At 50.6% G+C, this 27,149-nt stretch overlaps 1 protein-coding gene across 9 annotated transcripts in view; it reads left to right on the top strand.

The window, feature by feature from the left end:
* Positions 1–27,149, top strand: part of HDAC4 (histone deacetylase 4) — a 290,477-nt gene that overhangs the window by 38,962 nt on the left and 224,366 nt on the right. For all 9 annotated transcript variants that reach the window (XM_057743936.1, XM_057743937.1, XM_057743943.1 and 6 more), the window contains exon 2: positions 5,313–5,545. In XM_057743936.1, the coding sequence (XP_057599919.1) occupies positions 5,524–5,545 (22 nt within the window). In that variant the 5' untranslated portion in view covers positions 5,313–5,523. The remainder of the gene's footprint in view (positions 1–5,312; positions 5,546–27,149) is intronic.

The following is a 27,149-nucleotide window of genomic DNA, read 5'->3' as shown; positions in this document are numbered from 1 at the left end:
GCAGTTTGTGTGTGTGTGTGTGCGCGTGTGTGTCCCTTTGAAAGTTGTTGCTCCATTGTCTTCTGGCTTGCATTCTTTCTGAGAAATCTGTTGTTCTTGTTTTTTGTTTTTCTGTCTGTGATGTGTCTTCTTCCCAGCTGCTTTTAAGACATTATCTTAAGTAATTCGATCATTCTGGCCTGGTGTAATCCTCGTTACATGTTTGTGCTGGGAGTTGGTTGAACTTCTTGGATCTATAGGTTTATAGTTTTCATCAAATTTGGGAAATTTAAGCCATTATTTCTTCAAATGCTTTCTGTGTCTTTCCTGCGCTGCTACCTGGAAACTCTCCGAGCTGTCAGCTGGGGCGACTGGACAGTTCCTCATGTTTGTGTCTCTTCAAGGGTCCCATGCCTGATGCCCAGTGTCTGAAAACCATAGTTACATATGTTTTGTCTGTTGGAAATGTTTTGTGTGAGAGAATAAATCTGGTCTGTGTTATTCTATTTTGACTAGAAGCAGAATTCTGATTGTGTTCAGGGAAATTGTCAAAACTTTGTTAGAAGCTTTTGGTTTAAAGTAAATCATGATCGTATCAGTAGCTAGGATTTGGTTGTTTACTGTGTGCCAGCCCTGACACAGGGCTTCTCCTGTGCTGACCCGTTTAGTCCTCATGTCACCCCTGTGACGCGCACAGGGCTCTTTCCATCCTCATCCCCGTTCTCACAGGTTAGGAAGTGGGGCGGAGAGCGGTCAGGTCGCTTGCTCAAGGCCACGTTCATATTAAACTGTGATCTGAGGTTCACACCTGGAGCCCAGGACGCTGGTGGCCTTGGTTCTCGTGCCTGTGCTTTCAGCTGTTAGCTGGACTGCCAACCCACAACTGAGAAGAAGTTTCTGGTTGGGACTCTGGTTCCTCTCGGAGACCCAGGATGCCCAGTCTCCTGAGAGATTCTGTGTGGCCGAGGTCAGAGGAACTGGGCTAAAAGATGCAGCTGGAGGTTCGGCTGAGCGCAGGGAAGGAGACCCCTTCCCCGCCGTCTCCCCTGGAATTTACAGAGCCACCCTCTGAAGCAGCCGAAACACCGGGCGTCAGTCCTGTGCTGCAGGGGTTGCTTTCCAGACCCCCGCCTCTCCACCTCGTGGTGTTGAGAGCGTCCAGAGGGCGCTGTCTGTGTGGAGTGTGGTCTGGTTGGGATGCAGAGGGTTGTGTAACAGCGGGGGCGCATTTCTCTCTGGAGCCACGCGGGCTTATACGACACTGGCGAGGCTGGTAGAGGGGCCATCGGGACCAGGCGCGGGTGCGGTGCGTGCTGGACGTGACGGCTTAGGGTGCGTGCCCCCAGGAAAGCTGTACGGAAGTCCTGACCCCCAGCGCCTCAGAGCGTGACCTTAGGAGGGAATAGGATCGTTGCAATGTAACTTGTTAAGATGAGGTCGTCCTGAAGTCGATTGGACCCTGATCTGCTGTGACTGTGTCCTAAGAAGACGGCTGGGTGGAGGCAGACGCCCAGGGAGAAGGCAGGGTGTAGAGTCCTGCGGCTGCCAGCCCAGGAGCGCCAAAGATGCCACAACCACCAGAGGCTGGGAGAGGCCAGGAGGGGTTTCCCTACAGCTCTGCAAGGGAGGACGGCCTTGCCGACACCTTGGGTTTCAGACCTCTGCAACGTTCGTGCCTCCAGACTGTGAATAGTAAATTTCTGATGTTTTTAAACCACTGTCTGTGGTCCTTTGTTACGGCAGGCGTAGGAAGTGAATCCACTGGGGTTGTATAGGTTCTTTCATATACATCCCGCCCTGTCACAAGGCATGTTCTTATGACTCAGAGTAGCTTGTGTCCTACTGGTCCATGGGGGAGAGGTGTCAGCACAGTGCAGAAGCTGAGCTGGGTCAGGCTTGGTTTTTCCTTCTTCATTGATGCTTTTCTACCATCAAGGAACAGGGTTTGCACTGGACGTGTGACCCTGGAGGGATGCCAGGTGTCTCTGCATCCTCGCTGCCCACCTCCCGGCTCTGCCTCTTGCTCGTTTCGGCTGCGTGCTCTTTCTTGAAAATGTTTATGGCACGGTTTTCTCCATCTTTGTATGTCCTGTTCCCCATTCCATAACTCAGAAGCTCCAATTCTTCCTTTGAACCTCTCTCATCAAACCATTGCCACCTTTTATAAGGACTTTTTATTCATTAAGAATTTTACGTGTCTTTTTTTAAACTATGGTAATTTAAAAATTACAGTTAGGATTGATTTTTGTAGGACCCTGGTTATTAAATTGCAGTTTTGAATAGTCTGCTCCAACCTTCCTGTTTTTCACAAGCCTGGGTATTTTTAGGATGCAAGTTTTTGGAGTGTGAGTTTCTTCCAGAGAGTATATGTTGTATTATAGCAGAAGCCTCTGTGTTCTGTTCAGTCTGCATTTGGAAGAGGGTCATCTCGGTCCGGCAGCCCTGTGCTAGGTGAGAGCCTGCTGGACGCTGGGCGTTTGGCTCCGGGCCGTGCACGTCAGCTGCCAGAGGGGTGGCTCTGAGGAGCGTTTTAGCCGCTATTGCAGAGAAGGGAGCAGGAGCGGGGGACACAGTCTTTGGCAAAACTCAGGTCTGGACCACAGCTATTCTTACTTGAGGAGAAATAAACAGAAATAATCCCCACCATGGGGCCTCAAAAGGTGTCCCAGGATGTGGCGGAAAAGGAAATGTCCTGAAAGGCAGAAGACACACCTCTGAAAACGATTTATAGTCAGAATCAGAAAGAAGACATTCCAAAAGACTTTGGCAAGGAAGACGAAAGGAGCAGGAGGTCATAGGAGGGAAAGGTAATGGAATGAGTTGTAAAGGGAAATGTGCTTAAGGTTTAGCTGAAATCTGTATGAAAAGCCACAGGAATAAAACGGATCTTGTGGAAACTAGCCGCAGTGCTGCGGAGAACGCACCGGCGCAGGCGCTGGGGACACTGAGTAAAGCACGACGTGCTGGTGCTGGGGGAGGCTGCGTAGGTTGGGGAGGGTCCCGCCAGGCAGCGTGGGAAGCTCTGAAGGTGCCAAAACAGACGTAACAAAACAATCAGCACAACGTGATTGAAGGGCATTTTCCTGAGCAGAAAGAAAGACCTGTGTGTGTTGAAAGGTTCACGTTTGGAGCAAAATGAACGAAAAGAGACTCTGACCAGACATCTTCTGACAACATTTTTGAATTTCAAGATGAGAGTAAAAGAAATCGTGGCAGAACCAGACAGGAGAAAGCCTCAGAACTCAGCCCCAAAGGTTCCCTGGAAAGGAAGTGCTGCTTTGCTGGGCCTGGATTTTCTGCATCTGAGGGTGGGGCAGTGGCTAAGATTTTGAGGGAAAAATATTTGTGATCCAAGACTTTTATACCCAGCCAAGTTGTGGTTTTTTTGTGTGAAAGGTACACATCCATCCGAGATTGCAAGGGTTTGCAAAATATACCTTCTGCATCGCTCTAAAGACAATGATGTTTCTTTCTGGTCAAGAGATGAATAAAAATTGTTTTTTTTTAAAAATTTATTGAAGTATAGTTGATTTACAGTGTTGTGTGAATTTCTGCTGTACAGCACAGTGACTCAGTTATACACATACATGTTCTTTTCCATATTCCTTTCCATTGTGGTTCAATACACAGGGTATTGAATATAGTTCCCTCTGTTACACAGTAGGACCTTGTTTTTATCCATCTTGTATATACTATTTTGCATCGGCTAATCCCAAACTCCCAATCCTTGTGTCCTGCCCTCCCACCCTGGGCAACCACATGTCTGTTCTCTAGGTCTGTGAGTCTGTTTCTGTGTCACAGAAAAGTTCATTTTTGTCTTATTTTAGATTCCACATATAAATGATATCACATGGTATTTGTTTCTTTCTGACTTACTTCACTGAGTGTGACAATCTCTAGGTCCATCCATGTTGCTGCCAGTGGCATGATTTTATTCTTTTTTATGGCTGAGTCATATCCCATCGTGTGTGTGTGGGGGGAGGGTATATATCACATCTTCTTTAGTCATTCACGAGATGAATAAAAATTCCGAACCTGAGATAAATATGTTACTGTGTTTTCTAAGGAAGTAAACAGATACAGAACAATAATCATAAAGATATTGATCACAGAGTTATAGATGACGTGTAATTGGAAACCAGCTAAGTAGACAACTTTTGGGGTTTAATCCTCTGTGTGATGAATAGGTTAGGGTTCTTTAGTTATAAGGAATAAGGAAAAAAATCCTTGAATAATTGAATCAAGAACAGGAATTCGTCACACTATTCGAGTGGATGACAGGCCTCAGAGGACCCCCGGGGTCAGTAGGAGAACTTTCGTAACTACCGTTTTCTCAGTTTATCTCTGTATTCCGATTGTAAAGTAAAACGTGCTCATCGGCAAAGTATTTAAGAAGTCATCCGTGATGCCGCCCTGCAGAGGCAGACGCTTGGTGGCGGGAGCTGGCGTCCTGCTTCTCTGGGCCCCTCTGTTGGATGCTGTGCCCTGTGGAAGAGGCTGGTCTTGGGAAGAGGATTTGGTGCGCTCGGCGTGCGGCAGGTGCCACCCTTTGGTCTGGGGACGGGCCTGTGACTGGCGGGGCGCGTCAGAGCCACCTGGGGTGGGGGGGGAGCCGCCCCTCCCAGGGGGGCGACAGGCAGCTCCCGTCACGGACGCAGAGGAAGCAGCCTTCAGGGCACGGTTACCAAGAGTCGTGCGTGACACTGGAAAATGCCTGACTGTCGTGTCAGCAGAGAGAACAGGGTGTCCAGCTGGAGAGCCCGCAGTCTGTACGGGCGCGCGGCGAAGGAGAAGAGCGCGGGGAGGTGCAGCACCACATCGTCACGTGTCTGCCTCTGTGTCGCGGCGTCGCCGAGCCCTCCGTACCTGCTTGCTGTGATGAGCGTGTGTTGTGATCCGAAAATGGAAATAAATTGAGGAAATGCTTATTATGAAGACGGAAACCTGGGAAACTATTTAGGGTGGAAGTGAGGGAAGCTGACCCGAGGCCTGAACGCTTACGATTGCCGCTGTGTAAAATAGGAGGAGTTGGGCACGTAGCGAAAATGGAAACGGGTGCGGGGGGAGTGGGCTCAAAGTGATTTCTCATTTAAAATGTTTTCTGTCCACGTGCCGAGCTTGCACGACAGAGACGTTTGTACCCGTGGTCACATATATGTACTAACAAAACGCCCAAGAGGTTTGTACGGGTGGAAACGATGATTGCACGCGAGTGCTTCAGCAGTCCACGGAGGAGGCGGGTGGCGCATGAATGCCTGGTTCCCCTCGCGTGGCTGGGCTGTCCCGGGGGCCTCACCTCCTAACCGCCGCCTCCCCTTTTTCTCCCCACACAGGTCGTCTCCTGAGAGCCCGGGGACCCCGCCCTCTTTGGATTACTGGGCCCACGCCGTGGTCGGCGGGACGGGGAGTGTCTGTGGCCGTGGGCCAGCCCTGCCGTCGCGGGACTTATATGTGCCGGGGGGACGCTGGGGCTCTTTGGAGCTCTCGTCCACGTGGAGGTTGTGAGCCATTCTGAATCCCTCAAAGGAGAAGCCTCTGCTCGCCATGAGCTCCCAAAGCCATCCAGGTAAGCGGGGCCCGGGTCCCCTTGGCAGACAGGCTGCCCTCCCGGCTGGGCCTGGGCCTCCCACTGTGCTCTCGATCGTGACCGTGACCAGTGCTGGTTTAGGACGGCCCCGGGGCAGGGTAGACTGCGCCTCATCTCCGTGGCAGGACGCTGAGGAGGGCCTCCTGCAGATGTGGGTCCAGCCTCGGCCTTGACCTGTGAGCCGACCGAAGCGGCACACATTCGCTTCTCTGGTGCTTCAGGAAGGCGATGGGTACAGGTCCACTTGGTCTGCAGAGCGGCTTTCTTCTCCAGCTGCTTTGTGTCTGGGGGCCGTGGGGGTGAGCCAGGGCCTCTGGGCCGAGTCTGAGAAGACGCACGGATCGGTGCCCATCAGACGTGGCCACGGGCACTGCACCTGGCGTCCAGGGCTTTTTACCAGGCGCTGTGCTAAGCATCTTAACCGCCTTGAGTCTTCACAAGGCTCTAAACATCTCCAGCCTGGCGGGAGGAAGTGACGCGTTCAAGGTCACAGAGGCAGTACGTGGTCGGATGGGATCGAGAGCCACGTTTGTGTGACTCTTCGCTTCAGAAGCGTGTTGTGGACACACACGTTTGGGGCTTCTTCTCCCTTGCAGAGTCACCGTGCTCGCTCTGACCAAACCAGGAGCCCTGCCTTGTCCACCTCACTGTCTGGAGCAGCGTGGCTTCTGAGCCACTTAGATGTCAGTTATCCTGTGTCCACCTGGGCAGGTGCAGGGCGTCCTTGAGGCAGCGCATCCATCCGTGTGGCTGGGGGTCCGGCTCGGCAGAGGGGGCGGGGGCTTGGTGTGGTCTCTCCCTCGGGGATCGGCCCCCGCACGTTCACACATCTCTCCTGGGCCCGATCAGAGCTGTCTGAAGCTCCTGAGAGCAGGATTCCTGGTTATATTTAGATATGAAGGCTTTATTGATGTAAATCGTTCACGTATTGATTGATACGAAGTGTAAAACAAAATCCAGCAGTCTGGATGGAAGTGGGGAGGTAGATGGTGGACTCTCCCTCCCACGCAGAGTTGGGGGTGTGCCTTTCTCCTGTGTCTGAACACGTCGGGGGGTGTGTGTGTAAATGTTTTCACAGAGTGCAGTCTTTCTGTCTGTGGGATGTGTTTCATTGTTTCCACCTTAGTGCAGTATGAGCATCTTTTGAAGTCAGGACGTGTGTAAAGCCGACTTCTCTCTGCGGGCTCATAGGTGCATATTTATGTGGTTGCAGCGGTGTTTATAACAGCCCCAAATCGGCATCACACAGTTATTATATATTTATTTTTGCACACACACGTCTATAAGTATCTCCGTTGGATCAATTCCAAGAAGTAGAATTGCTGGATTGGTGGGCGTGTGTATTTAAAAGTTTTCAGTTTACTCTCACATTGCTCCAAATCAATGAGTAAGTTGCTAATATACGGAAATTTGCAAGCTTTTAAATATTAAACGCCGAATGCTGCAATGAAAACAGAATTGCTTCGGAAACTCTGCCTCAGCTTTTCGTAACCGTAGTTTGTGAGCATACGTGGTCCTCTTCGTTGGCACCAGCGCTGGGTGGGTTCAGTCTGTTTCGCTCTTGTCAGCCTGCTGGGGAGAAATTATTGTCTGAATTTACATTACTGTATACATGGGGGTGCACTTGTTTTTGCATGAGCTGCTATAGATATCATCAAATCTCGCACATGCCACCAAGCATTTGAAGAGAAAGAGTGCTCTTTTTTCCCTATTCTTTCCCTCCCTCCTTCCTTCCTTCCTTCCTTCCTTCCTTCCTTCCTTCCTTCCTTCCATCTAAAGAAGTCTGTGTGTATACATCTACACTGTCTCTGAAGTTTTCTCATCTGTAAGTACTGTATACAGCTGACCCTCAGACAGCACAAGGGTGGGGGTGCAGAGCCCCCCCAAGTGGAAAATCCACGTGGAATTTATAGCGAGGCCCCCGCATCCTCAGCTGGCTGCTCGGTGTCTGCGATTCCACGTCTGTGAATTCAGCCCCTCACGGACGGCGTGGTACCGTGGTACTTACCGTAAAAAACACCCACTACATGTGGATCGTGCAGTTCAGTCCCGTGTTGTTTAAGGGTCAAATGTATTTATGTATAGGGGTATATGTGTGTATTTTTTCTCTGTATGTTATTTTATCTGTACATGCTAATTGAGTTATTTAAAGCATTATAGCTTTATCTTTTTTGTCTCCTTGATTTCTAGAGAAACGTGTGCTTTCTCTTATGATTATAGTTTGTAATATTCTTTTTAGAAAAAGACCGTTTTATGGACTGTTTTTGGCTCTATGTATTCCAGTGTGATTTTCAGTGCTTAAAAGCTAATGACTATATCTCTTGGTGGCCCCGGTCTCCTAACAAAACACAGTGTGTTTCTCTGTTTCATGTTTCTTTGCCCCAAAGTGAATGAGTCTCCTAAAAGTATTGCTGTCCTTGGTTTCTTTTGGCGGACAGGTGCTCCTGCACCCACTTATCTTACCCTCACAGGCCTGCTCCTCGAGGCTGGTCCCTGTGCTCTGCAGAGATCTAGCTGGGCTTTGCTTTTTTTCTCCTTCTGAGAGTCTTGAGTCTCATGTGGGGGGGTTCGCCCGTGGCTGTTGACTGTGGTGGTGTCCTGTCTGGTGTGTGTGTGTTGTTCTTGACTCTGGAACCTCCGTCTCTCTCCGTGGGTGGAGCTGACGAGGCGGGGCTCCTTGTGGCCTGAGCCTCTTCTCTCCTCTTCTGTCTGACGTCAGCAGTGGTGCGCTTGGGGCCTGACGCTCTCCATCAGGGGCCCACCCTTCTTCCCCAAGCAGCCGCTGTGGCTGCAGCCTGGGACCCCAAACAGTGCCTGCCAACCACAAGGGTCGGCATGTTAGCTGGGCGCCCCCGCTGCCCTGGTGCTTCCCCCGGGCCGTTTTGGGCTGGGGGTTGGGCTGAGCTGTGGGTCTGCACACCCCCTCCTCCATGGGGCTGTTGCCTGCCAGGGGTGACGGCCTCTCCCTACTGATGGTTTCCAGCACTTGGATCCCCTGGAAGGTACATTCTCTAGGAAATTCCTCCCAGTTTCTTGTCCATTGATGCTATTGCTTTCCTGCCGTCTAGCCTCACTGCGGATCCCTTCGTGTTTTTATTTATATTTTGTCATTTAGTGGATTTGTGGGAGGAAGAGAACTAATTAATACTGACTTGTTCAGTTTGCTCTTCTGAACAGGGCATCTCTCGGCCTTCTCTGTCTCATCTTCAGCCCGAGCAGACAAGTCCTGTTTCTGTCTCAGCATCCCTGGGACGTGCGCTGTCAGTCTCTCCTGGCCGCGCGCCCTCCCTCCCTCCCCCTGCGTCACCTGGGTGTCTCCCGGTCCCAGCCGCTGCTCTGCCAGCTCCTGTGTGGCCCTCGGGCACCGGGCCCGGGGGAGGCCAGCCACGTGGGCCCCTCCTCTCGGGCTTGCAGTGCCGGCTGACTTTGCCCTGATGATAAAATGACCTTTTCATTTGACGTGTGGAGTTCTTCTCCCCCATTTTCCTTGAACACTCCCTCTGGTGTTGGGTGAGGTACACATTATGACTTTATTGCTGTTCTTTCTGAACTTTGCCAGAGCCAGGCCCTGGTTCTCTGACGTAAAACTGTTAACGGTTGGGGTTTTATTGCTCTGAATAACTATTTCTAATGATGTGAGCGGCCCGAGGAAAGGGCCTGGCTTGATTTAGTCTAAGAGAGTTCTTCTTTGAGAGCAGAAAGAATGAAAAGAGCTTCTGAGATGTTGCGATTCCTGCCTATCCCAGCGCTCCAAGCCTTTCCCTGCTGGGATGTGCCCAAGGGGGTCGGGGGGCTGTTAGGACGCAGGGCCTCTGCTTTGAAGGCGCGTCCCCGTCCCAGACTGAGGGACTGTGGACAGTCCGGTGGGTCTGCTGGCAGGTCAGGCACAGGCTCCATTTTCCCTCCGTCTTCCTTTGTTTTCCCCAGATAACAGACGGTAGAGTTCCTTGGGGTTCGAGTGTGCTAGGATATCGAGGCATCAGTTGGCTTCTAGGAGAACCAGACACAGTCACTCAGCCACCTTTTACCACCCCTGTCCCACCCAGTGCAACTCACTTTCTGTAACACTTGCAGTCACACTTATGCATGGAGAAAGTCTAGGGAAGAGACGGTAAACCTTAGGGAGACTGTACAGAGCCCCCGGGACCTGTGTGGGCATCCAGCCCACGCCCTGGATGGAAGATGGCTGAGCAGGACTGGAATCAAGTCATTCCAGTGTCCCGTCCCTCCTTGCATCTCGGTAAGAGGCATGTACAGTGTTAAAAACAGGATAACTATTTTGAGGGAAACTTGCATTTCAGATCTGTGTTTTAATTTGGACCATACTCTGATTTCTTAGTGTTCGCTTCCATCTGAAATGCCCCGCCCACATGAGAGCTGCTAAAAAGGCTGTGTCAGCAGTAACTTGGTGATTAATGAGTTTCAGCATAGTTTGATTTCTTCAGACCGTCGTGAAGGTCTGATCCTCTCAGTCTCCCAGAAGAGGCTCGGGGCCTCACGGGTCTGAGTTGGAGCCCCTGTCTCGCTTTGCTGGGTCTCAAGTGTTTATTTCAACCAGTTTGGCCACCAGGAGTGCTACATTTTAATATAGAAATGGTCTCAGAAAGACACATTTTTATATCGTTTAAATTGTGCTTTGCAAGGATGGAATGTTTCAGGAACATCGCAGCGTTTTAAGGGGAGGAAATGAATTTCGAGGACTTGCAATTAACATGAAGACGACATGGATTCTTAGCTGCTGGGGGCCGGCCGTGGCCCCTGCGTGAGGCCCTGGGCCACAGGAGGAGAGCTGGGGAGCCAGGAGTGGGCTTGGGCGAGGCCAGGGGAGGCGAGGCCTGGGCTTTTGGGAGGCGGGGTGTCCAGCCAGCAGGTGCAGCCGGCAGCATCCCGGAGCTGAGGCCAGTCCTGGGAGACGGGGCCTGCAATCACCCCCGTCGCAAGACGGGGAGCAGCTGGACAAGAGCTTCTTCGTGACCTTTCTGGGAGGCGTGGGGAAAGGCCTCAGCCCCGGCGCTGGCGGCCCAGGGGGTCCTGGGGGGCAGGACGCAGAGAGGGGGCCGGGTTCCCGAAGTCATGCTGAATGCAGGTGTCTGGGGGGGAAGGTGGGCGCCTCGCTGTTGAGACTGGCCTTGGGGTGAGGGTGCTCTCGGCACCCCTGCTTCTGCTTTCTCGAGGGCAGGTTCAGAAATGCCCCCGCGTTTCCTGTCTGCACGCGCCCCCCCAGGCTCCTCCGGGCACCGGGTCCGCCATCATTATCTGGGTCTTAATCAGTCAAGGTTTGTTCTGGAAATCATGGAGACATAACGCTCCTTTTTCAACCTCCTTTATTTAAAAATAAAATCCTCAGATCGTGTTTTGTCTTAAAAATCACGAATACTCAGTCGTTATGAGGAGCTCAGAAAATTCACTGTCAATAGAGCATTGACGGTTTGTTTTGGCAATTCTCTGAAAATTCTTATACAGTTTGTGGAACATTTGCATTTATGTCCTTTTTTTTCAAAGCCACCATTGTAGAAATGCAAATTTCTGAATTCTGAGATGCTGAATGTTGGATGATTAATGATATTGAAATTTAAGAATGAATTCCTGGTATGTATTTGACATGGAAAGCCCTGTCCCGGGATCATTAGAAAGCACCGAGTGCAGCTTGTCGGTGGAAGAGAAGGGCCGTGCGGGAGGCGCCCAGCGGTGGGGACAGGTGGAAGGTGGACAGCTGGGTGCTGGGCGGCCACCCCCAGACGCTGGGCTGTGAAGGGCCGGGTCGCTCTGTTTAAAAACTGTAGATGTTGCAGCTTAATACCAAAAAAGCAAATAACCCAATCCACAAATGGGCGGAAGATCTAAATAGACATTTCTCCAAAGAAGACATACAGATGGCCAACAAACACATGAAAAGATGCTCAATGTCACTAGTCATCAGAGAAATGCAAGTCAAAGCCACAATGAGGTATCACCTCACACCGATCAGAATGGCCATCATCACAAAATCTAGAAACAACAAATGTTGGAGAGGGTGTGGAGAAAAGGGAACTCTCTTGCACTGTTGGTGGGATTGTAAGTTGGTACAGCCACTATGGAAAACAATTTGGAGGTTCCTTAAAAAACTACAAATAGAACTACCATATGATCCAGTCATCCCACTACTGGGCATATACTCAGAGAAAACAGTAATCCCAAAAGAAACGTGTCCCATAATGTTCATTGCAGCACTATTTACAATAGCCAGGACATGGAAGCAACCTAAATGCCCATCAACAAATGAATGGATAAAGAAGATGTGGCATATATATACAATGGAATATTACTCAGCTATAAAAAGGGATGAGATGGAGCTATATGTCATGAGGTGGATAGACCTAGAGTCTGTCATACAGAGTGAAGTAAGTCAGAAAGAGAAAGACAAATATTGTATGCTAACTCATATATACAGAATCTAAAAATGGTACTGATGAACTCAGGGACAAGAACAAGGATGCAGATGCAGAGAATGGACTGGAGAACTCGAGGTTTGGGGGGGGCGGGGGGTGAAGGGGAAACTGAGACGAAGCGAGAGAGTAGCACAGACGTATATATACTACCAACTGTAAAACAGATAGCCAGTGGGAAGTTGTTGTATAACAAAGGGAGTTCAACTCGAGGATGAAAGATGCCTTAGAGGACTGGGACGGGGAGGGTGGGGGGGACTCGAGGGAGGGTGGGGGGGGAGTCGAGGGAGGGAGGGAATACGGGGATATGTGTATAGAAACAGATGATTGAACTTGGTGTACCCCCAAAAAATAATAAATAAATAAATAAAATTAAAAAAAAAACTGTAGATGTTTAAAGCTTACAACAGTAATAAGCCAACGCTGGTTTTGTGCTTACTGCAGGTCAGACCCTGCCGTGCTTTTAGGCCCCCAGTGAAGAGCCACTTGTTCTGACCACGCTTCACGGTTGCGTCACTCGTGTTGCATGACGACCCTGGGAAGCGAGCTGGAACCCTGATGTTCCTGTCCTGTTCATAAGGACACCAGTGTGTACTGCCGTCCAGTGCTCAGCCTAGGCCAGGTGTCTACTCAGAGGCCGTCCTGGAGCTGGATCGGTCGTCTGCCCCTCTGCTGGGTGGACGCCGGCTGCGCTGGACCGGTTAGGAATCGATCCTGCCGACCTGCGTGGGGGGCTGTGGCCAGGCTGGGCCGGGCAGAGGACCGGGCCCCGCGTACAGTGCGGTTCACGTGGGGAGAGCAGATGGGAGGGGGCAGCGGTCCCTCCAGCAGGGATGTGTGAGGTCAGGACGTGTGAGCTGCGTGGGGAGCGGGGCAGGAGCTCGCCTGCCCCGTGGGGCACAGAGGCTGAGCTGCGCCACAGGGGCCTGGAGGCGAGCGCTGGGCTGGCAGAGGAGGAGACGGGGGTGGAGAGGTGGGCGTCAGGGACGGATACTGACCAGGAGGGGCGGCTGCACCTGGGTCCACGCGGGCCCATCCCCTCTGGGTTCCGAGACCCTGTTGGCATGGAGAAGGGGTGGGGGCCTCGTGTTGGGGCCCCGTGCTGTCTTCTCCTGGGACACATGCTTTGTGTTCCCTTGGTGTAAGTGTGCGTGGCTTGGCCGTGCTTGGACGTCTTGGCATTTGTAGTGGTCACAGTGTGTCTCGAGTGTATTTCTGAACTTCTCTGAGCTTCTCTTTGCCAGTCCTTTGAGCTGACTGGGGGCTGGCAAACCAGGTTAATTTGAGAGATTTTGGTTGAAACGTTTCATGTTACTTCTATACCTAAGAGCCTTTTACTTGCTTATTACATGAGACCATGATAAAAAATGGACACTTTTGGGAAAATTATAATGATCAATAAAAAAGTTAAATGAGGAAAATGGCTAAACTTTTTAGAATCACACCTGGCTTTGCGTTTTTAAATGGGTTTGCTTTTCCCCAGTTAGTAAGATGCTGGGAATATCGGCCCGTAAGAGGGTGCTGAGCGTGTATGATGGATAGAGACCTGATCCTGTAATTCTCATGTTTGTCCCTTCCTCCCTCACCCCCCCCCCCGCCAAAAAAAAACACAAGCGCAAATGGGGAGGATGAACTCGGCCGGAGCCTGGTCTTCAGGGGCGCTTGGCCCAGGTGGGCGGGGAGGTGGCCGCCTCCCCGGGGGCTGTGTTGGGTTCTGGGCTCTAGCCATCAGTTCAGGTCATAAGCCCAGACAGCCAGCGGTGGCCTTGTCCTGTTGGACATCAGGCTCTGCGTCCCGCCAGCCCTTCTCTTCCTCCTCCTCCTCCTCAGCCCAGGGTTCCTGCTGCCGCTACCTGAATGCGATGATCCGGACTCGGAACTGGGACATTCCAGGCTGCAGTGCAGCTTCAGAGCTTTAGGGATTTTAAGATCAAAAGCCGTGTTAGATGTTACAGCCGTTTTCTAGCTTCTACTAATACTGTATGCTTTTGAAAGGTAATGGTGAGGCTTATTTAAAAGCGGTATTAAAAACACTATGTGTGTCTCTTACACCTGCGTATTTTTGCTCCTTTTGCAGTGGCATTTGTAAAGAGTTCTGTCAGGTTGGGGTAAGCATCTTGATGGTAGTCGTTCAGGGGTCACTGACTGGGGGATCTGCCTTCTGCTTGTAACTGTGTCTCCCGGGCTCATGCCAGCTCCCTGAGTCTGTACACCTGCGTGGTGTTGGCAGTTTGTTCCGGTCAAGGGATCCTCTTCAGGCCTTTCACTGAGGGAACGTTCGTGACTGATGGCGATTTACTTTCTGAAGCTTTACTCTCAGGCCATTTTGTAGAATATTCTCCTTAGGATGCAGTTGTTCAAGGTGTGGAAGCCAAGAGGATGCCTGACGTCTTAAGAGTTAAAGTTCCATATTTATTTGTTTGCATTCATAGCCAAGTTTATTCCTTTCTAAGTACAGTATGTGAATTTTCCCAGGAAGCGTTTCGCAGAAATTGGACTTTTGTTATAACGGTGTCTCTTGTTGACGTGTTGATTCAGTAGATTTGTGCAGTGGAATCTGGAATCTGTTGTCAACACCGGTTCAGAACGTGGCACGAAGAGCCTTTTCTAACCTGTCCGCTTCTGTTACAGCGAGTGTACTTAGTGGCGGTTCCTCCGGTGCTGAACGGTGTGATTCAGAATTCTTAATGCTCCTCATTTTCACATTCGTATTGATTCAATCCAAACCAGGGGCTGATTGACTGCCTCTTAACAGCTCCGCCTCCCCACCAGGGTCTGACACACAGAATGCAAACCTGCTTGCCGTTCTTTTGTGTCAAAAAGCCCCTCATCCCAGCGCCGTCTTTGCCCGAACACCTGCAGTCTCCTCGTGGCTTTTCATCCGGACCAGTCACGCCTGGGCCCGGGGAGCGGACTGCTTCATGTGTTTCAGTCTCACTGAAAGGATCAGGGAACGGGAGGAAGGAGGGATAATTGATCTCTTTCTTAGGTGCCAGCACACAGAAACGGTTTTTTAGAAAATTTGAGAAGGTGCTGGTGGGGGTTGGAGGCATGGAGAGAGGGGTTTTCACTGGGGAGTTTTAGCAGAAGCTGCAGATGAGGACCTCTGTCTTCTGTGGTGCCAGACCCTCTGTACCTGTTGTAGTCAAGCCATCGATGGTGATGTGATGAAGACGGTGGAGAAGGGGAGGTCAGGGTCGCGTCGGAGGCATTGGTGGGTGTCTATGGTCACCCGTCAACTGTCGATGGGCCCAGTTTTCTGAGTGACAGGGACAAAGCTGTGGCTGCTGCAGAGGGGACCAGGTCAGCAGTGGCCATGGGTGTAGAGTGGAGGCGGTGGGCACGGACTGGCTGCAGGCCTGCCGGATTTGCACGTGGGTGTCCTCATCGGTGGGGTCCTTGTCATGGGGAACCCTGCATCTTTGCAGGTGATGCTTCGATGTAGGAAGGTGGTGCTTTTCTAAATACAGGTTTGGACGTCAGTATCCTTGAAGACTTTTTGGGAGGAGGCGTTTGTGTCCAGTTCATCAGCTCCAATGGGAAGATGCGGGGCAAAGGCCATTGCTGACAGGGGCAAATCTGAACTCTGTGTGCATAGGAGACCTAGCCCAGAAGCGCTGAAACCCCGCTGTGGTTTTTCTGTCTCGAGGAGCCCAGCCCTTAGGAAGCACACCAGCTGGGATCTGAGGAGTTCGGTTCGGCCATCCCCGCTGGGGCCACGGGGAGGACCATCCGTCTGTCTGTCTGCTCTTCCGTCCTTCTGGGATTTCGTTCCCTTCTGTTATCCCCTATCATCCCTAGCATTTTGTAAAACGTTCTTTCTCTGGGCGGTGTGGAAAGGTGGGGCTGGGTCACACCAGCAGGTATGAGGCACAGGTCAGCCTGTCGGGGGCCAGCTGGGCACAACCGGCTTTCATGGAAGGGCTGGGAGGGGTCCTGGGGGTGGGGGAGCAGTGGTGCCTGGCAGGTGGTGAGCCCTGCGTGGGGCTGGGAGACCACAGGCCCTGGATGTCCCAGCGCAGACGTGCCACACAGGGGTGCACGGGGCACGGTTCCCAGTCTTGTCTGTCCCGTGTTTAGGCTCCCAACCCCTTCCTGTCCCATCTCAATACCTCGTGCTCAGACGGCCAGCACCTATGTCCAGGGTAAAGCTCACATGGCCAGGTGGCCCTGGCCTTGACAGAGACCTGACTTTCTGGGTTCTCGGCTGGGCTTTCTTTGAGCCCTCCATGGGGCCAGAGGACTTGGTGCCCAAGAACCATGAGGCAGGGTGTTTCTTCGTGTTTGTAGGTGCTCTGGTTTCTTTTGACGTTACGTTTATCCTGTTGTGAGCGGATGTGGTGACCAATTGGCATGGATTCGGCCTCAACAATTATAGTTCCAAAGGAGATGCTGTTTTTAATGCCTTTCCCAGGAGATTCTGGGGGACTTGGCCGTGCATGTGATGCTATGCGATGAGTCTGCTCTGGCCAAGGGGTACGGTTTCAAACGTCAGTGTCATCTGTGAGAAGAAAAGAGCAATTTGGGTCTTTCTCAAGTTGCTTAAGTTGTCCGAGAGAAGATGATGCCAGCATTTCTCAACAGCTTCCAGTTCTAAAATGGTTGGGCTGCCCCTGGGGGATGGGCGGGGGCAGCTGGGTGTCCACTGGCTTCCGCGTGCTGACCGTGCCACTTCTGCTGAGGGAACCCAGCGGGCTTCTTGGCCTGGCTCGGTGGCCTCCCAGCAGCGGGCTGCGTGTCCTTGTACCAGGCTCTCACTCTTCAGAAGGACACCTGGCTTTGAATTTTGCCACCAGGCCTGTGCCTGCACGTGTGGCTTGATAGAAGGTGGTGGAACGGCAGGTGAGTGGTCCCCGGTCTTCTCCCCTGAGGGTCCCTCACTGGGGCAGAGAGGAGTAGTTCCAGGTAGGGTGTCCCAGTATTTATGGTCAAAACCCAGATCTGTCTACCCTGCGAAGAGGGTGGACATCCAGTGTAGTTGGGCCTGGAGTGCCATACCTGGGTGGACGGTCACGCACTGGAGGGGCCCAGATCCTACAGGGCAGCCAATCTCCACCTGGACAGGAGCAGACAGGCAGCTCCATGTCTGAGGTTTTATATTCATTTTGAGACACTGGTTGAAATTACTTGTCAAGATAACATCTTTACTGTTGTTTTCTGCAAAGCCAGGGTCTAAATTTGCTGGTTTTATGTCAACTAAATACATAGTTTTCACAAGTTTGGTTAAATACATGTTTCCTGTGCTTTCACAATTTCTTTTGGATACCTTTCAAGTCAGTTCTACATGCATGTTCTTGCTAGAAACAAAACGGGAACTCAGCTCCTGGTAGACCCTGGGCCGGGGCAAGAGCTGCTAGGCCTGCCCCACGTGACCTGAGAACCCTGCTCCAGAAACTTCCCCCAGGGGCTTTGAGATGCTTTTCGTGACTGAGTCTCCCTTTTGCTTTGAATGCTTCTGGAATCTTCTGGATTGACTAGGCTCAGAATCTGGATGCAGTGGTCTCTGTCACTTCTAAACTATATTCATTGAAATCCGTGGAAATCCCATGACAGCTGCGGCAGATTTAGGATACTGCCTAGAAAAAATATGAATTTTTTTCATATTTTACAGAGTGATATCTCATTTTTGAGTATCAAATTCTAGTTTTGGATTTAAAAAGCAAACACGGAAAGACTTTGAGCTTCGAACGTGACCTTGTTACTTAGCGGCATGTGGGTTGGAAAGTCCATGCCGTTTGATGTTCACACCGGTCCTGGGGGACAGCTGAGGTCCGTTTGCAGAATCACAGAATTCCCTGTGCTCTGCAGGGGCTGGGATGAAGGGGACCAGGAGTGGGGCCTGCTCGGGTGAGAGGGGGGGCGATGGGCCGAGCAGAAGGGGGTGAGGGAGCAGAAGCCCCCAGGCCTCTGGGACCCCCCAGCTTGGGGTTGCAAGGGAGGCACCCTGGGAGGTTGCAGAGCACTTTGCCTGGGGACCAAGGTAAGACTCCATGCACCTGGGGGCGTGGCCCACCCAGCTGAGAGCTGAGATTTCACTCTGCCCCTCCTGGGCACCTGGCTCTTCTCCACGGGCAGCCTGGGCACCTGGTGGGTGGGTGGGGTGGAGATGCAGCTTCTCCGAGGCTGCAGACGCTGCGGGGGGCACCCCTCTGCAGCCCTCCTTGGACTCCCGGGCCAGAGGCACGCAGACCCACCTCTGCTTCTTCCTCTGCAGGCCTGGCCGCTGGGGTGAGACATCTGAGTGTGTCCCTCCGCTTCGTCACTTTCCTTCCCCCCTGCAGAGACAGCAGTGTAGGAAAACAAGCCCGCACTCCTGTTCTGCTTGAGATCTGCCACCTGTCCCGAGCCTGGGCCGGGTCCAGGCGTTCCGCCGGGGCCCGGTCTGCAGCGCTGAGCTGAGGCGCTCGTCCCGTCGGGCTCCCGCCGTTCCCGGAGAGCCGGGGCCGCGGGGCGCATCCTGTCTCCTGTTGCCGTCTGTTTGGAGCAGACGTTGGGTCTGGGTGGGCAGCGGATGTGCTGCTCGTCCCTCCTCGTCCTGGGAAGCAGGCGGGCGCTCCAGGCAAGGACGAGCCGGGGAAGGCGGGCAGACCTAGCCGCGGCTGTCCGACGGGTTTGCTGATGCCCAGCCGCGAGATTACGATGCAAGCACCGGCTTTGTCCCTTGCTGCCCAGTGGGGCCTCAGTGTGCTTACTCTGACGGGTCCTGATTTCTTCCTGTTAGAAGAGAGGTAGCCAGCTCCCCGTGGAGTTTTCCCTTGATGGGGCTTCTGTGGGTGAGACCGGGGCGGGGGGTGTGGTGGGGGTGTCGGCCTTCCCAGACCTGCAGTGTGAGCCGTGCGGGGGAGGCCAGACGAGGCCCCAGGTGCACCTGATGGCCGTGTCTTTGGGGAATCGCTGTTGGTCCCTCTCCCTTGGGGCTCTTTGTGTGACAGCTCGCCGTGCAGTACGACCGGTGCCCGGCAGTGAGGGTGTGTTCCTTCCAGGCTGTGAATTTCAAATACATGTGAATGGAGAGAATGGCACTTTACACAGGGGATCTTCCAGCCCCCAGGGCAACCCAGAACCCCAGTCTCCCCGTGAAAAAGACCTCCATTTCCAGTGGAGGTGTATCTTATAATATACCTCCCCGCCCCCGACTGTCGGGCCATCCGAAACAAGGGACGTCTGAGAAGCTCTCACAGCCCAGAGGAGCCCGAGGACTCCCGAGGACTAAATGCAGCCCTGGGTGGAATCCTGGGGTGGAAAAGAGACATCGGGGGAAACACGGGAATCTGAAGGAAGTGGTGACTTGAGCTGATGGTACTGTATCAGTATAAAGAGTGAAAGAACGCCACGCGCGGCAACATGGGACCTAGAGATGATCACACGAAGTGGAGTGAGTCAGACAGAGAAAGGCAAGAGTCATGTAATATTGCTGATCTGTGGAATCTGAAAAAAATGATACAAATGAACTTACTTACAGAACAGAACTAGACTCACAGACATAGAAGACAAACTTACGGTTACCAAACGGGAGAGCAGGGGCAGGGATAAATTAGGAATTTGGGATTAACAGATACACGCTACTATTTACAAAACAGGTAAACAACAAGGGCCTACTGTACAGCACAGGGAACTATATTCAATATTGTGTAATAACCTATAATGGAGAAGGGTCTGAAAAAGAATATACACGTATATATGTGTGACTGAATCACTTTGCTGTGCACCTTAAACATTGTAAATCAGCTTCAATTAAAAAAAAACACATATCTGTATAGAACGTACTATAGTGATGTCAGATGTTGCTAAAGCGGAAGCTGAGTGCAGTGGTTGTTGGTGGAGTATGTGGGAACTCTGTTCTGTCCGCTCAATTTGTAATAAAGTCTGTTGATAAACTTTGAATTAAAAAATGAATTTGTAGATATTCTCTCTTGCTCACTCTCTGTTTATGAGTGATGGTATACTGTAGATACTTAGGCACCTAGCTTTTAAATTTTTTCCTTTGGGGATTATTCTAAATTAGTACAGAACAGTTTCCTGTTCTTTTACGGTTGTACATGGAAGTGATGTCACTCATTTAACAAGTCACTCTTGCTGGAAACTGGGTTTGTTTCCAGCCTTCCCTCTGTTGCTGCCCTAAACAGCTCTGCCTTGAGGCTTCCCGTTCCTAAGTGAACTTTGTATTCGCGTGTGACAGGCATCTTCCCCTAGATGCACAGACCATCAGTGCTTAGCTTGAATTCTCACAGGAGGGAAACACCTGTGACCGCTATGCAGCGCGAGAAGAGGGGACCCCGCACCACAGAAGCCTCTATGCGGCCCCTGCCCCGGCCCCGGGAATCCCTTTTCCAGCTTCTAACACCTTGGCTTAGTTTTTCCTGGTTTTGAACTTTATATAAATGCAGCCACAGAACGTCTGCTCTTTCTATCTGGCTTCTTTCCCTCAACAATCTGTTTGTGAGAGTTACTGACGTCACGTGACCCAGCGCTGTTTGTTCATTACCACGGGTGTGTAATATTTCCTTGTGGGAACAGATCACACTTTATCTGTTCAATTGTTGATGACACGTGGGTGGTTTCAGGCTGGCGTTTTTGCATATAATATTCCTACTACATTCTCGTGTGTGTCTGTTGGGCCGCATTTCTTTTGATAAGGTATGCGTGGGCCAAACAGATTTTCAGATTTCTCGTACCAGTTTACTGCCTGAGAGACCACTGGCGGCAGCCGCCAGTGCTTGAGTCCCTCATTCCTTTTTGTTCTGGCCGCCGTGACTTATCTCGTATTTCATCCATTACTGGAGATGTGGAGCGTCTTGTCGTCTGTGTATCAAACGGCTAGGTACCCTTGTTGGTGGAGTGCCTGTTTAAATCTTTTGCTCATTTAAGAAATTGGATTGTCTTTATTTTTTCTACTGATTGGCAGGAGTTACTTTTATAGGCTAGAGATGAGTCCTTTGTTGGCTATTTCCTTGGCTGTTTTCTCTCAGTCTGTGGGTTGCCGCTTCACGTTCTTAATTATGCTCTTTGATGAACAGATGTTCTTAATTTTAGCATAGTCCAGCTACTGGTCATTCTGTTTATGCCTGCTTGAACGCCATGGAGATAGCCTGTTATTTTCTAGAAGCTTCATTGTTTTACCAGGTGGATCTACGGTCTACCTGGAATTGATTTTTTTTTAAAATATGATTTGTGGTAATAACTGAGGGTTACTTTTCCCATTTGGATGCTCAGTCGGCTCAACGATTTGTTAAAAAGCTCCATCCTTTCCCCACTGCTCTGTGATGCCACCTGGTCCTCAGTCACGATCATGACCTGGGTCTGTCCCTGGACTTTGTGTGCCAGCGAATAAGGTCTTAACTGATGGAGCTCTGTCATTAGTTATCACAGCTGGTAATGTGCGTCCTCAGCTGTTTTTGATCATTTTAAAAGCTGTCTTAGTTCTTCTTGGCCTACTGTATTTCTGTATGAATTTTAAAATCAGCTTTTCAATTTCAACCGAATACCTACTGGGATCTCGATTGGGATTGCATTGATTTGCATATAAAATCAGTTTGTTTGAATCTTCCAATCCATGAATATGATGTATCTTTCTATTTGCTTGGGTCTTCTTTAATTTCCTTAGTCACATTTTTTGTAGTTTTTGGTGTAGAGTTCTGTCATTTCTTTTGTTAGATTTGGGATGCTGTTTAAAATTTTTGTTGTTTCTGTTTGTATTTAAAAATATAGTTAATTTTTGTATAGCTGCCTTGTCTCTAGACAGCTTTCAGACTTGGCTTATTATTATACTAGCTTATCTGTAGATGCTTTGGGATTTTTATGTATACTGTCTGGATAGTAGATTGTTTTGTTGTTGCTGATTTTTAAACTTTTTATGTGTTTTTCTTGCTTTATTGCCTTTGATCAAATGTTAAACAGAGTTGGTGATGGTGAACATCTATGTCATGTTCTAACATCAAGGGGACATTTCCCAGCATTTCATCATTATGTGTGAAGCTTTGCTGGAGGTTTCCTGTAACGGTCTTTATCAGACTACCACAGTTCTCTCTGGTCCTAGTGTGCTGAGTTCTCTCATGAGTAAGTGTTACAGTGTTAGGTTGAACCATATGGCATGCAGGTATTTGATCTTTTTCAATCTGCAAAAATGGCACTTTCATTTGGATCAACTTAATAAATTTTGTTCTGCATCTATTAATCATAGGATTTTTCCCCTTTGTTTGATTAATGTGATGAGTTTTCTTGAATGCTTTTTGGATGTTAACCAGCTTTACATTTCTTAGGAAATCCAACTTGGTTACAGTACATCCTTCTTTTATACTACTGGATTCATTTTGCTTATATTTGGCTTAATTTTTTTCATCTAAATTCATGAGTGAGATTGGCCTGTGGTTTTCTTTTCTTGAAATGTCTTTGTTAGGTTTTAGTATGAAGGTTATACTGGCCTCTTAAAGTGGAATGAGATTATTTTCTTCTATTCCTAGAGTTGGCATAGTTTTTCTTTAAAGAGTCAGATGGTAAATATTTTAGGTTTTGTGGAACACATATGGTCTCTGTTGCATATTTTTCTTCTTTTTTTTTAAACAACCTTTTAAAAATGTAAAAACCAGTCTAACTTAGCAAATTGTACAAAATGAGGCCACAGATTGATTTGGGCCATAGTTTGCTGACCCCTGTTGGATTCCCCTGAAGCGTTTATGTAAGGTTGACGTTGTTATTTCTTCCTTAAATATTTGGTGAACCTATCTTGGAGTTTTCTTTGTAGGAAGGTTTGTAAATTATACCCTCAACTGATGTAGGACTATTCAAATTTTCTATCTTTTCTGGTGTCAGTTTTGATATGTTTAGTTTTTCTCAGAATTTTTTCATTCTATCTAAAGTTTCAAATGTATTGAGATGATAGTTTTTAAAATACTCCCTTATGTTACTGTTTCTAGGATTTGTACTGACATTTTTTTCATTCATATTGTTTATTTGTTCTTTCTCTTTTTTTCCCACTGGACTTGCTAGGATAGTTGTATTAATAGTTTTAAGTAACCATATTTGATTTTCTCGATTCTGTTAGATTTTTTAAAAACTTAATTTCCGTTCTTATTGCTGTTATTTCCTTTTATTCTCTGGATTTACTTTACTTTTACTTTTAAGTGATTGAAATAAATATTTAGGTTGTTGAATTTTTGTTTCAGATTTTCTTCTTTCATAATACACGCACTTCAGGCTATAATTTTCACCTATATATGGCTTTGCCAGATCACACAGGTGTTTTAATGTCATTTTTTATTATATTAATAATTCAGTTTAGAAGAATATATAATTTCCTTTTTGATTTCTTCTTTGACCAATGGGTTATTTTATTTATTTATTTCGGCCTTTTGTGAATGCCTTAGTATTTTGCTTTTGTTGTTGATTTCTGCTCTCATTTCACTATGGTCACTGAGTTTACTGTACATAATTTCAGTCTTTGAAGAGTCTTTAAGTTTTGCTTTGTCCCTGTGCGGTCAGTTTTATAGGTGTGTTGTCTGTATCGGAAGGGCGCGTGCCAGTTGAGATTCATCAGTTCCGTATGTTTCGATGGTCAGGTTTGTTAATCATCAAGCTCTGATGTCTGTTGCTTTATTGTCTGCTTCTTCTGTTAGTTTATAATCGTGGGCTGGTCTTATTTCCCCTTGTCAGTTTTTGTCTTCATGTATTTTGAAGCTATTTTAAGCACATGCAGACTTAGAATGCTATACTTTCTTGTTGGAATAACCACCATGTTATGCTCACGAAATGTCTGATTTCGGTTTCCCTGAGGGCCTGTCTTCTCCTTGTACTTACTCCTAGTACGTGAGCACCCTGGCTGGGAGCCTCGGTGTTTATGTGAACCCTCCCCCAGCAGGTTCTGAACCCACTTCACTTCCCAGGGTCCGTTTCTCACCCTCCAGGTGGAAGCTTGTATGTCAGCAAAGGCCTCTTGGGGAAAAAGGGCTCAAAATATGCCGTCCTCTCTCTCTCTTTCTGTCTCCTGTTTTGGCCCCTCAAGTCCTGGCTGCCTTGGTAGCTCTCTCATTCCAAAGTCTTTGGTAGAACCTACATATGTTTTTTATGTTAGCTGGTCTGCTGCAGGGTTGGCTCAACATAAGCTGGTTTGCTGGAGCCAAAGTGGAAGACGGGGTTTACTTATCGGGGCCACGCAACGCGTGTGAGGTTTCCCAGGTGACTGTCCGGGCTTGCACTGACCTTCACGTTTCAGTGAAATAACTGCTGGGCATACTTTAAAGTGGACTGAGAAATACCTGCAGCGTGGAGCGGCTCTCGTAGCACGTTTGCTCCGATGTTTTACGAGGTGCTTGCTGTTGCACCTTGTAAACGTCAGGTCCCCAGATCTGAGTGCAGTGCACACTCGGTGAGCGCCTTCCTGCCAGCCCACCTCCCCGGCCTCCTCCCCCTGCTTTTCACCAAGTTGTTTTTTTCCCCCAACGTGAATGAAGAATTCATTCCAGATTTAGCTTGAGAAATATTTGTAGGACATTGCTTCTCCTGCCATTAATGCCATGACTATACCAGCAGTGGTTTCCCTGCTGGGCAGGGTGGAGCTCAGACGCATCCCCAGGTCTCTCTCCGCCTCATTTTCATCCTGTGTCGGGTGGGGGTGGGGGTGTATTAAATGGTATCTTAGTTCCTTTCGACTCTGAGATTCCGTGATTCTCACGTTCACGTGGCAGCCAAGGCTGGGAAGGTTGGAAGTGAGCCAGAGGTCGGCAGATAATGGGCTGGGAATTTTCATACTTAGAGGCAGGGGTGTAAGACAGCTTCTCTTCTTTAATGGCTTTTTAGGGTGGGGGAGGCTGTGGGTGGAAGCTATTTTTCCAGGTTAAAATTTACCTTTTCTGTTCTGTAACCCATGCGTTTCATATAATATGGTTAAGTTACAAATACGTGTTTGGTTTGTTACATTGAGAAGTACATGTCATTCCTATAGTTGCTAATTTAAATCATTTAAAATAAATATAATTTTACTTGCAAGTAATTGAATTACAGATTGCTAGTTTTAAGGAAGGCAGCATTTTCCTGCCTGCAGGGGGTGAGGCTTTATGACCAGAAGACCGTGGCAGTGTTGCCTTCAAACAGTTATTTTGTTTTCCTGGAATGTGCGGGCTCCCTGGGGATTGCAAGTGTGCGGGTTCAGATGTGGGAGCCCTCGCTCATCCTCGGGGTTGGCGGTTGTCCGTGTCTACAGACTCTTGGGAGGCTGAGTGAGCGTGGTGGTCACGCTGGGCCAGAGCCCAGACAGACCGGCCGGCTTGGCTGCACTCCTCCCGGGGGCCCCCTGCAGCCCTGGGCGCCCAGGATGGGCGCTGAGGCCTGTATCCGGGGAGCTTGCGGGGGCCCCTGCTGGTCCTCATTCAGGCCTTGGGGACCAGGCTGGTTGCACCCCTGCCACTGGCCATGGCGGCTCCTGCTCTTGCTCGGGAACTCCTCCCTCACCGTGGCCTCTTGGGGGTACCTCGGCCCGGGTCACTGGGGCCCCCATGTGTGGTCTGGGAGGTGCTGAAGCCAGCATCTGTGGTGGCCAGTGACACAGCATCCTGACGTGGGGGGGCTTCGCCGGAGGGGTTGGCAGCGAGCGTGTCATTAGTTTGGGGAGGAGGAGGGAGCGTAGCAATGGTGTGGGTGCCTCTGTCCCTTCTCGTTGTCCCCCCCCCGCCCAGCCAGAAGGACAGTGGTACTCGGGTGACAGGTGGGGCCCAAGAGTCGGGGCCCAGGAGGTCGCATGCGGGTGCTCACCGCATCCTCCTCCGAGCTCCCCTTTGCTCTCCGAGCCTCTGGAAATGGGCTGCAGGGCTAGACCCCGGCCCTCCCCGGCTGGCCGGCATCTCTCCCTCGGGGCTTGGCTTCTCTTGACAATTGAGGACACGTGGAGAAGCTTGGTACGGGGGTGGGGGGCCGGGGCCGGGGTCTGCCGTGAGGATTAACGGAGGCAGCCGTGCAGCCCGGGGCCTGGTCGTGCCCAGGGTGTGAGCTGCTGTCCTCATCGCAGAGCTCGGGGCCCAGGGCCCGGCCCAGAGCGTCTGGCAAGTTTCACTTTAGTCACCCCTGTCAGACACAGCCCCTGTTTGATAAATAAATACCCTGTGTCTTTTAATGTTTGAAACTTCAGAATAACCGACATCATTTCTCAGAGCAGATTCCAGGGAGGGTGTTTGCACAGCTCAGCCCATCAGCCTCCCCTCCCCCAGCTAGAACCACCTGCCTGCCTGGTCTAAAAGGTCCCCACCTGCTGCTGCCCAGGGCATAGGCGGCACAGAGAGCGGGCAGTGAGTGGGGGGAGGGGGGGGCGAGCCCAGCGAGAGGAGGGGCCCAGAGAAGTCAGCGGGAGGGGGGCCGGTGTGGCCTTGCTCCCCTGCCCTCATGGGCGCATGGCTCCCAGGCCTGCAGCAGTGAGATGAGGGACCAGGACCAAAGGTGTGTATTGTAACTTTTTTCTCTTTGGTGATTAATGATTGTAAAGTTTAAAACTCAACTCTTGAGAAAGGGATTTGCCCACATGACGAAGATCCCAGTAGGAGAACCTGCCTGCAGGCTCTGCTCAGCCGGCAGTGGTCCACTTGGACTGTCAGAATGAGGCCTTCTGGGATGGCCTGGGCCCAGGGAGGGCCCGTGCGTGGCCCTGGGCGGTGGGCAGGGCCGGCCATGCGGCGGAGCTCCCTGCGGGTGCTGGGGCCCTTGATTTCCCTGCCGCGAGCCCCGCCCAAGCTCGGCCCTGTGGGTCCCGGGGGAGCTGCTGCTCCCTGGCGGCCTGGGGCCTGGAGGAAGAGCTCAGCTTACACCCTCAGCCCGTCAGGCAGAGCAGTGGCTGCCAAGTGGTTTCTTAAAAAGAATTCCTTCTCCCCTGATTAATTTCTGGCCTGCGGCGTCGGGGAGCTCTTGCGTCAGTAAATCGTCATAAACCCTCCGTTGTCTGGATCCGACATAAACAGCAAGCCCTGCTTGGCCACTCCGCTCCCGGCGCTCCAGGGGCGCTGGAGGAGGGGAGCCCAGCGCCTTTGTGTTCCTGGCCAGGCCCTTTCTCCGAGGGCCCCGGGCTGCACGGCTCCCATTCTGCTGTTGTGGGGGTGCGGGGGGTGGGTGCTGGGCTTGGGTGTGACTTACGTGCTGGAATGTCTGTGTTCTTCCCCCATCCTCCCATCGTGGTGATACGA

The sequence above is a fragment of the Hippopotamus amphibius genome, chromosome 8 (assembly GCF_030028045.1).
Source record: "Hippopotamus amphibius kiboko isolate mHipAmp2 chromosome 8, mHipAmp2.hap2, whole genome shotgun sequence".
Taxonomy (NCBI): domain Eukaryota; kingdom Metazoa; phylum Chordata; class Mammalia; order Artiodactyla; family Hippopotamidae; genus Hippopotamus; species Hippopotamus amphibius.
Note: the sequence above shows the minus strand (reverse complement) of the source record. Positions and strands in the feature narration are given on the sequence as shown.